The 12,424-nt window shown below is 40.6% G+C and overlaps 1 protein-coding gene and 1 long non-coding RNA gene across 3 annotated transcripts in view; both read left to right on the forward strand.

Annotated features, from left to right (window-relative positions):
• Positions 1-4,225, forward strand: part of LOC133658266 (uncharacterized) — a 30,938-nt gene extending 26,713 nt beyond the window's left edge. Inside the window, exon 5 of the long non-coding RNA XR_009827439.1 lies at positions 4,022-4,225. This is a non-coding gene — a long non-coding RNA (uncharacterized LOC133658266). The remainder of the gene's footprint in view (positions 1-4,021) is intronic.
• A 79-nt stretch (positions 4,226-4,304) lies between these two features.
• Positions 4,305-12,201, forward strand: LOC133658265 (reticulon-2-like). Of its 2 annotated transcripts, none has more exons than XM_062060110.1 (5): positions 4,305-4,381; positions 4,682-4,735; positions 10,294-10,667; positions 10,733-10,827; positions 12,028-12,201. In XM_062060110.1, the coding sequence occupies exons 1-5, from the start codon at positions 4,351-4,353 to the stop codon at positions 12,056-12,058; spliced, it is 585 nt and encodes a 194-aa protein (XP_061916094.1). In that variant the 5' UTR covers positions 4,305-4,350; the 3' UTR covers positions 12,059-12,201. The 2 variants fall into 2 exon arrangements, with proteins under 2 accessions (XP_061916094.1, XP_061916095.1); XM_062060111.1 differs by having other exon boundaries at positions 12,031-12,201.
• The last annotated feature ends 223 nt before the right edge of the window (positions 12,202-12,424 follow it).

The following is a 12,424-nucleotide window of genomic DNA, read 5'->3' on the forward strand; positions in this document are numbered from 1 at the left end:
CTAAAAGCAATTGCGTGAGAATCCACAGACCTGTGGATGTGTTGAAGGTGTGCTGGAAAATGCGGAACAGAAATTAGGGAGCAGCAGAAAAGTGGAATGTATTATTTAAATCGGTGCGTTGGAAAACACGGACCAGAGTTTTTTTTAAAACTGGATCTGGATCGGCATTTTCCCATGCCTTGCCGATACGTATTTTTTGGCAAATATCGGCGGCCGATCCGATCCAAATATCGGATCGGGACATCCCTAACTGGCACTGCATTAGAAGAAGGGAAAGAGGGGGCGTGGCTGCGTGAGCGCCATGGGGAACACAGCTGAGCAGACTGAGGAAGAATTTCCACAAAGAACAAAAAAAAATGCCCTGTCAGATATCAAAACATATTATTGACAGAGAGAGTAATTTTGATTCTTAAATAAATAAATAAATAAATAAATGAATTTATGCTCCAGCAAAAAGGGCGTTTTTCTCATGTAAGGCTACATTCAATTGTAGTATAATAATGTTCATTGTCAATACTGGGTTATTGCTATCTACTTCAATACGACTATTATTTTTGGATATATCGTATCTGCTAATATAGTTTTCTTGTATTTGCTTAAAAAAGACCAATACGAATTTTTTAAAAAGCCTATACTGATAATCGTTCGACACTTCAAGATACTTAATTATTTGCTTTAAAAAAATTGCAAATATAATATTTTAAGTATCTGAAACACTGCTATGTATTAAATACCATTTATTGTTTTTTTAGGATAGGTTAATTGGCAACACTAAATTGGCCCTAGTGTGAATGTGAGTGGGAATGTTGTCTGTCGATCTGTGTTGGCCCTGCGATGATGTGGCGACTTGTCCAGGGTGTACTCCGCCTTCCGCCCGATTGTAGCTGAGATAGGTTCCAGCGCCCCCCGCGACCCCGAAGGGAATAAGCGGTAGAAAATGGATGGATGGATGAATTGAAGTTGGAGCCTATCCCAGTAAGAGTTTAATTGAAATGCTGCTCTGTATTTCATACAAGTCATTTAAGAAAGGAAAATCCTGCCATCTAGTGGGGAACTTCAGTCATCATTGGTTATTCACTGTTTAGAACCACACAGCTTCAGCATGAGAACTCACTAGATCAGGGGTCTCAAACACGCGGCCCGCGGGCCAATTGCGGCCCGGGAGACGTTATTTTGCGGCCCCCACCTTAATATGACAGTTTATTGTTAGTGCGGCCCGCGAGTTTTAAATGAATGGCGCTTGACAGCGTTGTGTGCGGAACGAAAGGAATCTACCATTCACGGTGTGGTAAAGGCTCTCACAATATCGAGGACGGGTGACGTGATGGCACTGCCTTTAGCGTCTTCTAGAAATTGTCACTGCATCATATTTTTCTCCATACTAACAGCCTGCCGGCCCAGACACATGTTGTATGAGGCTTCTGCAGACACACACAAGTTGTTGCAAGACATACTTGAGGAACAGCCATACATGTCACACTGAGGGTGGTCATATTTTATTTTATTTATTTTTAACACTGTTACAAATATGCGCCACACTGTGAACCCACACCAAACAAGAATGACAAACACATTTCGGGAGAACATCCGCACCTAAACACAACATAAACACAACAGAACAAATACCCAGAATCCTTTGCAGCCCTAACTCTTCCGGGCTACAAAAACACCCCCGCTACCCCCAACCCCGCCCACCTCAACCTCCCCACACACACCTCAACCCCCCCCCATCTCCCGAATTCGGAGGTCTCAAGGTTGGCAAGTATGCATTGACGTCACTTGCGTGCTGCAAGTAGACAAACATTTTGCCGCTTTTCCACGACACCCGCACACGCTCTTCCTCCCTCCCTCCCTGCCTCCCTCGCTCGCCCGCCTGCTCGCTCCCGCCCCCGTTGTAAACAGTCCGGGCGGGGAAGACGAGCGGTCAAGTAGCTTCCAAAGCACTCCGCCGAAGGAGCAAGCGACAATACAAAAGTGTGGTGCACTGGACCCCAGCGCTGATACTCCGACAGAGAGTCGCTGGGCGAATCAGACGTGTAACACGTTAGTGGTGATGTTAGCCCGTTCGGGGCTAATTGTGCTACCGTAACTGTAAACTCCACGGCGAGTTAGTGTGTTCTAAGTAATCTACTTTATGAATAATCCTTATAGCTCTTTTCTGTAGTTGATACAGAGAAAGTTGCGGTGCACAATGAATACAATTTGAAACGTCATTATACAACTAGACATGCTGAGGAGTATGCAAAATACCAGGGAGATGAGAGAGTGAACCGGGTTGCAAATTTTAAAACCAGTCTACTGAGGCAACAAGATTTCGTCAAGAAAGCAAGCGAAAAGAGCGATGCAGCAGTCAAAGCTAGCTACATGGTGAGTGAGATGGTTGCAAGGGCGGGAAAGCCATTCAAAGAAGGTGAATTCATTAAAAAGTGCATGTTAGATTTTTTTTTAAGAAATCTTTTCTTGCGGCCCAGCCTCACCCAGTTTCTGCATCCAGTGGCCCCCAGGTAAATTGAGTTTGAGACCCCTGCACTAGATCGTATTAATGCTCTAGACCAGTGGTCCCCAACCGACTGGTACCGGGCCGCACAAGAATTAAAAAAAAAAATTTTTTTTTTTTTAATGAAATCAACATAAAAAACACAATATATACATTTATATCAATATAGATCAATACAGTCTGCAGGGATAAAGTCCGTAAGCACACATGATTGTATTTATGTAAAAAAAAAAAAAAAAAAAATTATTTTTTTAAATACACCCCCCTGCCCCCCAACCGGTCCGTGGGACAAATTGTCAAGCGTTGACCGGTCCGCAGCTACAAAAAGGTTGGGGACCACTACTCTAGACTAGACCACTGGGCAGAGGTACTGCAGGGGGGGGGGTTGTGACATTTTTGGCTGACTTAAGATATTTTGTTTATGTTCCCCATTCCACCAGATATCCACAAATTTAAATGTCAGACTGTACACATTAACATTGGCAGTAACATGGCCACCCTATCACTGTACCTTGCCGGTTTCAAACATAAATTATAACACATATTTAATATATAATAATATTTAATGTTAACATTTAAGATAGCTTGTGATCAGGGAATACTATAATCACAAATTACTTTTTTACCCTTTGCATTGCGCGCCAGTTGTCAACTAGTATTTAGTGCGAGTTGTCAGCTAAAAATGAGTGCACCAGTTTTCAACTAGCAATTAGCGCCCTGGTTGTCAGCTAGTGATTAACCAGTTATCACCTCGCGATTAATGCGGTAGTTGTCAGATAGCGATTAGCATGTTAGTTCTCAGATAGCGATTAGTTTGGCAGTTGTCAGCCAGTGATTTGACGCGCCAGTTGTCAGCTAAAAATTAGAGCGCCGATTGTAAGCTAGCAATTAGTGTGCCGATTTTTCGTTGGCGGTTAATGCTCACGAGCAATCTTTTTGCTACAAAATGCACCCCGGTGGGACTTCACTTTATATAAAACTATTAGCACGTTTTGAACAAACATATGACGTTAATTCAAGTACAGTGAAACATTTAAAAATGTTTATGACATTCTTACACATGAATTGCTTTTGTGTCACAATATTGGGGTCTTTTTTTAAAGTGAATTTAAATTATGCCAGCAAGTCATTTAATGATTTATCACATTTTAAAAGTGTGATTAATCTGATACTAAACTAATTAATCATTTGATAGCACAATTTTTTTCTAAATATTTAATTTACTTTTGTTTTTAGCTTTATAAGCAGTATTTTACTCAGTTTGTCAAGCAAGTTTTGTTTAAAAAGCACCTTCATTAGTAGCAGGACACCGCTAAACACTTTTGGTATTTTGTAGTATATTATCCACTCTCAACTCTTGTGCTTTTATGTGTATTACCTTTCTGTTAAATGTGTAAAGTCAGTGTACATGCTTCATTGTGCAATGTAAAGACTCGAACATGTGGGTAAAACACAACATAATCCATGTGAGATACTACATGGTTGTACCTCATGCATTATTGACGTCTCCTCCTCCACTTTTAGATGCTCAGATGACCAGGCTGCCCGGCTTCTCCCTGTTTACCGTAGCGTACTGAACTCTAACAGCGCTGCAGCCATGGTGATGATGATGATGAGAGAGCAAGCAGCAGGAGGAAGAGGATGGTGGAGGGGGAATCTGGACCGAGTCAGGGCGGGGCGGCCAGAGGCAGGAAGCTGCTCACACAGAACACCGTGGGACCACAGAGGCAGCAGGCAAGAAGGCAGCGACACAGAGAGGATTTTCCACACGGTATCACATGCGGGTGCTGGGTGGGAGAGAGGGAGGGGGGTGTCTTCCAGGCTGGGAGGGCTCAGCGATGCCTTGATGGAGTATGGGCCAGGTTTTAGGATTCTCCCACTGCCGTGAGTCTGCTTTTCTTCTCTTTCCTTCCCTTGCTCGAACATATTTGTGTATCTCATCGTGCTCTGTTGTAGCCAAGCAGCTTTTTATTGCTCGCTGCCGTGAGCATCGTATGTGTTAGCTCCTCTTCATCCTGCCTACTCTCCATTCTTCTGTGCTGCGCTTTAATAAACACATGGCTAACTAGTGTTTGTGTTGCACACTTGTTTTGCTTTGCTAGCCTATTATAAATTCAGACTAAGACACATTTTTATTTTTGAAAATGAATATTCCTATAACAAATGATTGCCCTTGTCTTCCAGAGGAATATGGCTCGGTGGCATCCACTCCAGATTCAACACCTCCGTGCACCGACGGTATGAACGCTATTTCTGATACTCTGACATGTGACTAAGAGCGTCTGCTTTTTAAAAAAGTGAACACAATCATCAAACTCTGGCATCAATTCACGCTGGAGATCCACAAGTGATGACGAGCTTTTGTTCTGATCTCTCAAAGAGGCTTTCCAACTTTGGCTGCAGCACTTTTTGTTTAGACATCAAAACCAAAACACTTCTTTGGTTATTTTAGATGAGACAACTAGAGAGTGGTGTCTTCATTTATTGGCTAGACTGATTTGGAAGACTTGCTAGCACACAGTAATACAGATATCCTTTAAAGCAGGTGTCTAAAACTCAAATTACCTGGGGGCCGCTGGAGGTGGAGTCGGGGCCGCACAAAGTATTCACTTTGGAATCACGTTTTAACCCAAGAGTACCGTATTTTTCTGACTATAAGTCGCAGTTTTTTTCATAGTTTGGCCGGGGGTGTGACTTATACTCAGGAACGACTTATGTGTGAAATTATTAACACATTACCGTAAAATATAAAATAATATTATTTAGCTCATTCACGTAAGGGACTAGACGTATAACATTTCATGGGATTTAGCGATTAGGAGTGACAGATTGTTTGGTAAACGTATAGCATGTTCTATATGTTATAGTTATTTGAATGACTCTTACCATAATATGTTACGTTAACATACCAGGCACATTCTCAGTTGGTTATGCGTCATATAACGTACACTTATTCAGCCTGTTGTTCACTATTCTTTATTTATTTTAAATTGCCTTTCAAATGTCTATTCTTGGTGTTGGGTTTTATCAAATAAATTTCCCCCAAAAATGCGACTTATACTCCAGTGCGACTTAAATATGTTTTTTTCCTTCTTTATTATGCCTTTTCGGCCGGTGCGACTTATACTCCAGAGCGACTTATACTCCGAAAAATACGGTAAATGTGTTGACTAGCAGCTATAGTGACCCTTAACCATGGTAGACCTTTCTTCATTATAAATGTAAAATAGAATGTGAAAATTTTATGTTTTGCCACCGTTAAGTTCCCCAGGAGACGGTCAGAAACATCCGCTTGCTTAACAGAAGTTGCTCTTTGTGTGTCCCAATATGTTTTTGTTGTGCTATCATTTTTGTGGTTAGTGTCTAATGGGATTCAATGTTGCCAAATTATATTATATATTTACCTATTAGGGTGTGCGGGCCGCAATTACACTAAACTATGAAGTTAAATAGAGTTTGAAACCCCTGCTAAAAGTTTTTTAACCATTAGACCTATGGACAATTAGTTGTTAAGTCCCACCCGTACCCCTGCAAAGACATTTTGCTTGATGACCGCCATGTTTTTTCAACCAATCTTGCTCGAATTTTGACACGTACATGCTGGTCACACTTTGGGTTCATTTACAGCCCCACCACATTTGCATTTTTGAAAATATGCAATATTTCCTAAGAAAAATGGGTAAACATTAAGGGTTTTTCACTTTCATCTAGCATCACAGTTAAATCAATACAATCAAAAATGAGTGGCCTAGATTAGTGGTGTCCAAACTACGGCCTGCAGGCCATGGGCGGCCCACCGGCGTCTTCAGTTTGGCTTGTGAGACATCTAGAGTTAGATTTGTAATCTGGCCGGTGGGGTGTTTCCAAAATAAACCTTATTGATGCAAATTCGAAGCCATCTTAAGGACTATGTGAGAACATCAGGTCAATGACCGTGAATAATGTTTACAAGGACAGCGCATCTTTTATATATATGACCCAATCCAAGCAACCTTCCCTACTCATGGCGCAAAAAAAATGCAACTAACACAAAAATATCAATACATATGGTCACATAACACAACCCGCTCACAGAAATGTGTAGATATCATAAAAAAAGGCCCAAGCACCATAAAAAATAAAAAAATACCCCCATTTAAATCCAATACAATGCATGTTGGAAAAATGCAAAACACTCTCCACACTTATCCATGTTTGGTGCATTTTAACTGCTTGATATTTATGATTGATTACAAAGCTTTAAAGAGGTTATCACAAAAGTAAAGAGTCAAAAGTAGGAGTCGAATTTTCACATACTCTTAATATCCAATTATATTAATTACATATCAATTATATTAATATAATATGCACACATATATATGTATAGCCTGTATAGACCTAGACCAGGGATATTCAACTAATTGTTTTGAGACCACATTTCCAGAGAGCTAAGGACCGGGGGATTACTCTCTTAATTATTAGTCTTAATGCTGTATATATAATGTGAGAACTTGCTGTTTTTAAAGAACCTACTGTCAAAGATTATGTATATGACAGTGCTCTAGTGTTTTTAGGAATCTGCAGCAAAAAGTTTTGTCACTTCAAAGTTTTTTTTAACTGAACTTGCCCGCTGAATAGCCCTGGTCTAGATGGTACTCAAACCTAATTCCTTTTTTCACATGAGCTAGTCATTATCAACAACACTATCCATTCTGACACCCATGTACTGCAATTACTGGGTCTAAAATAGAGTTTCCTAATGAAGAACTCTGTAAAATTGTAAACGACAATAAAGACAATTCTGGGCTCCTTCACGGTGCTTTTATTTGGGACATTTTTCAAGCTTGTTCATGTCAGTCACACATTTGTCAAAATATGTATTAGGGCTGTCGAAGTTAATGCATTATTAGCTCATGCAATTAGTCATAAAACATTGTCGCATTAATAATGTATTAATGGAGATTAATCGCGCAGTTTATTTTGAGCGCACATGCCCTTTTACCTGAACGGCGCATGGTTACCTGAAAGGCGCAGCAAGGTTGTTATAGTGTCAGTGATCAGGTCAATGCATACGTCAGTCCAAAGATGAGTGACTAGTGTGTTCACTGGCAAATTTCACTTCAAAATAAACTCTGACAGGACTTTAAAGTACCAGTAAAGTGGAAAAACAAGTTCAATCAATCAATCAAAGTTTTTGTACCGGTATATAGCCCTTAATCACAAGTGTCTCAAAGGGCTGCACAAGCCACAATGACATCCGTTGACTGTATATGCTTATTTGTGTTTCATTGTATCAATTAAACCTTATCCAATTGTATTTACAATCTGCAAAGTATGTAAAAACGCTGTTTAAACGTCACAAAATGCCACAAATTCAGTCAACCATTTTGAATATTCCGCTCCGAATACCTTCGGCTATTTTCGGAGATTGACATCACGGTAGTAACGCTTCTGCACTCTGACAATGTTATCAGATCAGTCATACTGGAAATAGGCAATAATTGGACAGAGATGTGCTATCTCTCATTCACATTTCTTATGTAAGACAAGAACACATCTGCTTGGTTTTTTTTATGCATTAAAAATCGTAAACAAATATCTAACAATTGAGTTAACAGATCGAGGGTCCTCTGTTGCGCTCATTATACTCTCTAAAAACATCCAGAAAGCACCAACAATACTCCATATATACAGTATATCATGACCTGAAACTTAACAAAACATAAGCGATAACGTTATTATAAGAGCCAATGCAGACAGATTATTTTAGCGGTGCATTGATAGCAGTAAGATAATGCTAGTTTACGCTACTATTGTTGACAAACTGAGCCGACAGCTGCTTATGCTTCGTCTCAAACTTGCTAAAAGTAAATTCTAGATTATAATTCATGCAGCTCCCACCTGGTAGTAGAAACGTGTGGCAATGGACCGACAGGGGAGTCGACATTCACGTCCCTGAGATGGCGAAATAGAACCCAAAAGACGCTTCCTTCTTGTGATTGACTCATCTAAACTTTTTTTATGTGAGTGGAAATATTACAGTAAGTGTTTGTTTTGTTATAGTTAGTTTGTATGTTTAGCAGCTAGCAATGCTGCGGATGCTCTAGTGTCACAATAAAGCTACAATCATCCCTCGGCTTCTTAAACTTATTGCTCATCCTCTTTGTGTTTAAAAATATAAGATTCTGGTTCATAATTTTCCCCAAGGTATATGTTGTTGGCCCTCACAAAGTCTGCTTAATTAGCATTGTTGTTGATGGGGATGGGCTTTGTGGTTCCTAGCGCGACGTCACGTGATCACGTGACTGGTGTCCTTATTATCTCTCAAAATGGCTCGGGAACCTCCGTGAGAGTGATACTATTTATCTATTTATACGCAAACTTTTCTTTTGGTGTCATAAATCATATATATATAATAATAGCTTCAATGTAGAGGCAACTAGTTTTTGCACTCTACTGGTACTTTAAATACAACTGGAACCAAGTTTTTAAAAATAAATAAAAGTAAAACATTTTAAAAATGTTCCTGTCAGACATTCTGACAATAAAGTTGCATTTGTGTCTAAAATACTTAAAATATGCACGCAAGTCATTTAGTCCGATTATTGTAATTGCAATTAATCAAAATGCAAAGGTGTGATTAATTTGATAGAAATGTGATCGTTTTTTACACAAAGTTTGGATTTTTAGCTGGGATGCCTTATCCGACGTACTCATGTCCATCTACTTGTCCCGTGTTGTTGACTTGATTGAATCACCTAACATGCAACTTGTCGCACTCCCTTATGAGCTCACGCCCAGAGTGAGTGATCGCTGCAGTAGCGACAGTACTCTTAAGGATTTATAATTTTTTTCTATAGCGCAAATTCCGTGAAAAGAACAAGACCGGGAAAGACGGACAAAATTGAGGAAAAAGTAAGGGTGCTTGTTTGATTGTTCAAACTAACATTCAGGACTAGAGATTTCCGATAATATCGGCCTGGCCGATAAATGCTTTAAAATGTAATATCGGAAATGATCAGTATCGTTTTTTTTATTATCGTTTTTTTTTTCTTTTTCTGTTTTTTTATTAAATCAACATAAAAAAACACAAGATACCGGTACACTTACAATTAGTGCACCAACCCAAAAAACCTCCCTCCCCCATTTACACTCATTCACACAAAAGGGTTGTTTCTTTCTGTTATTAACATTCTGGTTCCTACATTATATATCAATATATATCAATACAGTCTGCAAGGGATACAGTCCGTAAGCACACATGATTGTGCGTGCTGCTGGTCCACTAATAGTACTAACCTTTAACAGTTAATTTTACTCATTTTCATTAATTACTAGTTTATATGTAACTGTTTTTATATTGTTTTACTTTATTTTTTATTCAAAATGTATTTATCTTATTTTATAATTTTTTTTAAAAAGGACCTTATCTTCACCATACCTGGTTGTCCAAATTAGGCATAATAATGTGTTAATTCCACAACTGTATATATCGGTATCGGTAATTGAGAGTTGGACAATATCGGATATCGGCAAAAAGCCATTATCAGACATCCCTATTCAGGACGTACCACCAGGGCCACATATAACTCGTAAGAACCGGGCTCTACATCGGTGTTCTTGTTCCTCCAAAAAAATTTTGATTGACATATTTCACACTGAACTCATCCAAACATGAATTTGTGGACTTTGTTTTGTGGTGTCTTCCCCAAGCTGTTCCCACAAATCGAGAAGCATACAATTGTCCAACATGTCTTCTTCAGATTCTAGCAGAAAGAGGTGCGTCTCAACACTTGTGTTCTTTTTCATTTCTTCAGGTGGTAATGAGGAGTCGGAGCTATACGAGCTGCAAACTGCGAGGGAGTGGTCGGAGGACGAGGAGGTGGGCTACGACGACGATGACACCCTGGCGTCGTCCCCATCCGTCTGGGGCACGCCGCGTCAGAGCTCCCTCGAGCTGACCTTCTCCTACATCGCCATCGCTGAGCCCGAGGCTGTGGGAGCATCGCGGAGCCACCGGGACAGGCGTAGGGTCAGCTCTCGGGGGAGCCGCGTCTCCATTGCGCGCACGGACACCCCAGACACGTCGTTGGACTCCCCCGACGTTGACTGGGACCCCCACGACTTCCTGAGCAACGAGCACGAGGAAGCGTCAGAAAGCAGCGAGCAGGAGAGGCTGGAGATGAGAACAGTAAGCCCGAGGAGAAGAAGGGAGAGGCCAGCTGAGACCGTAACAATGCGGCCATGTCTTCAAAGTGTAGAGGCCGATGCCGGGATCCAAAGCGAGGAGAGACGTTTAATACAGACTGGGTCGCTTCCTTTAGCATCATCGCAAACACAGATCCTTCCAGGTAGGAAAAGTAGCACATTTCCTTTACCTTCATTTGTCTTCGCACACTTCGGAGTGCACTGCTTGGCTGCAACCAGTAGATGCAGTCTCGCCAGTTCCTTTTAAGGTGGAACTGCACTTTTTTTTAAAAATAATTCACAATCCTTATGAGAGACAAGAACACGTGTCTTTTTTAATGCATTCCAACTCGTAAATAAAAGTCAGCTTACCTTGAGCCAATGGGAGCCATGACGTCATTGCGTCTATTACGTTTATTCCGACCATAAAACCCAATAAGTAACCTTCCAAAAATTACCAGCAATCCTCCATTTACATTTTGTGACTTGAATATTAACCAATTATTAGCGACATTGTTGTTATAAGCTCTAACATAATCCTACATTTAGCAGCGCATTGATCAGAGAGAGGCAACTTCCTTGTGCTGCTGTATTGACATCATTAACTGGTGAGCTGCTTTCTCGCCTTGTGGCTTGTGAAAGTTTATTCTAAATTTTAAATAGTGTCTCTCACCTTCACAGTAGAATTTGGTTGGTCAAGTGTCATCCAATTTGTACCTGGAAATGGCGAAAAAGACACAAAGTCGCTTGGTTCCACCCCCCTTTTTTCTTCAAGAGGATTAAGAGTCATTCTTCATCTAAACGGGAATATATCAACATCCTGTCAGTCGGCATTCCAGTGAGAGCAGACAATGTACAGTAAGTTATGTTTTATAATGTTTGTTGGCTCTCTCGAAGTCTGTGGTGAGTAACATCGGTGATGTTGTCAAAGGAAAAAGTGAACATTGTGATGCATATGTGAAATTATTGCGCCGCAAAATGCTTAAAATGACCAAAATATGTAAATATTACATGTTATTGTGAATGTACATTTACAAAATGACATATACTTACAACATGTATATTTAACCTTGATGGAAGTGTTTGGATGTTTTAGGCGATTTATAGGCAGTATAAAGTGACTCCCATGGGCAATATTGTAAGTAAACTTTAGCTCGCATTTGTTTACTAGTTAGAATGCATTAAAAAAGAAAAACATATGTGTGCTTGTTGATTGTAAATGATGGGCAAAATTCCCCCTCAAAAAACTCTTGGTATAATTTGGAGGTAAAAAGGGAAATATAAGTAATGCCTATTCATTCGTATTGCATCTTTAATGATGATGTCATCCCTAATGACGACGATATCATGCGCTGTCTTCCCAGCAGCGACGACAACCTCAGCCCCCAAGCCTGAGTCACCCGTCGCAGAGGAAAACGCAGCAGAGGAGCCCCCACGACCCACCGACCCTGTGTCCTCGTCGCCTGCCGTCGTCACTCAAACCACTCAGGAACAGCCGTGTCAGAACTCGTCCTTCGACCCCTCAGAAAGCCCCCACATAGCAGGTACCAAACCCCCACCTGAGGTTTATTTCTTATAGCCTCGTCTTAGCTTGTGAATGGAAAGCGATCATATTTCACATTGATCTTTCAAGCTTAGATAGATGCTCACCCTTGAAAAGTCCTGCCTCTCCATCGTGTCTCCATAGAAACCGTCTCTCTGGAAATCAGGAAAGATCAGCTAATTGTGTGGAATGTATTCCTGGCATGGGAAGAAGTCGTC

The sequence above is a fragment of the Entelurus aequoreus genome, linkage group LG10 (assembly GCF_033978785.1).
Source record: "Entelurus aequoreus isolate RoL-2023_Sb linkage group LG10, RoL_Eaeq_v1.1, whole genome shotgun sequence".
Lineage (NCBI taxonomy): Eukaryota > Metazoa > Chordata > Actinopteri > Syngnathiformes > Syngnathidae > Entelurus > Entelurus aequoreus.

Coding starts and splice junctions, on each gene's coding strand:
- LOC133658265 (XM_062060110.1), top strand. CDS start 4,351: ATGGGCCAGGTTTTAGGATTCTCCCACTGCC. Junction 4,382..4,681: donor TTTAGGATTCTCCCACTGCC/GTGAGTCTGCTT, acceptor CTTGTCTTCCAG/AGGAATATGGCTCGGTGGCA. Junction 10,828..12,027: donor GCAAACACAGATCCTTCCAG/GTAGGAAAAGTA, acceptor CTGTCTTCCCAG/CAGCGACGACAACCTCAGCC.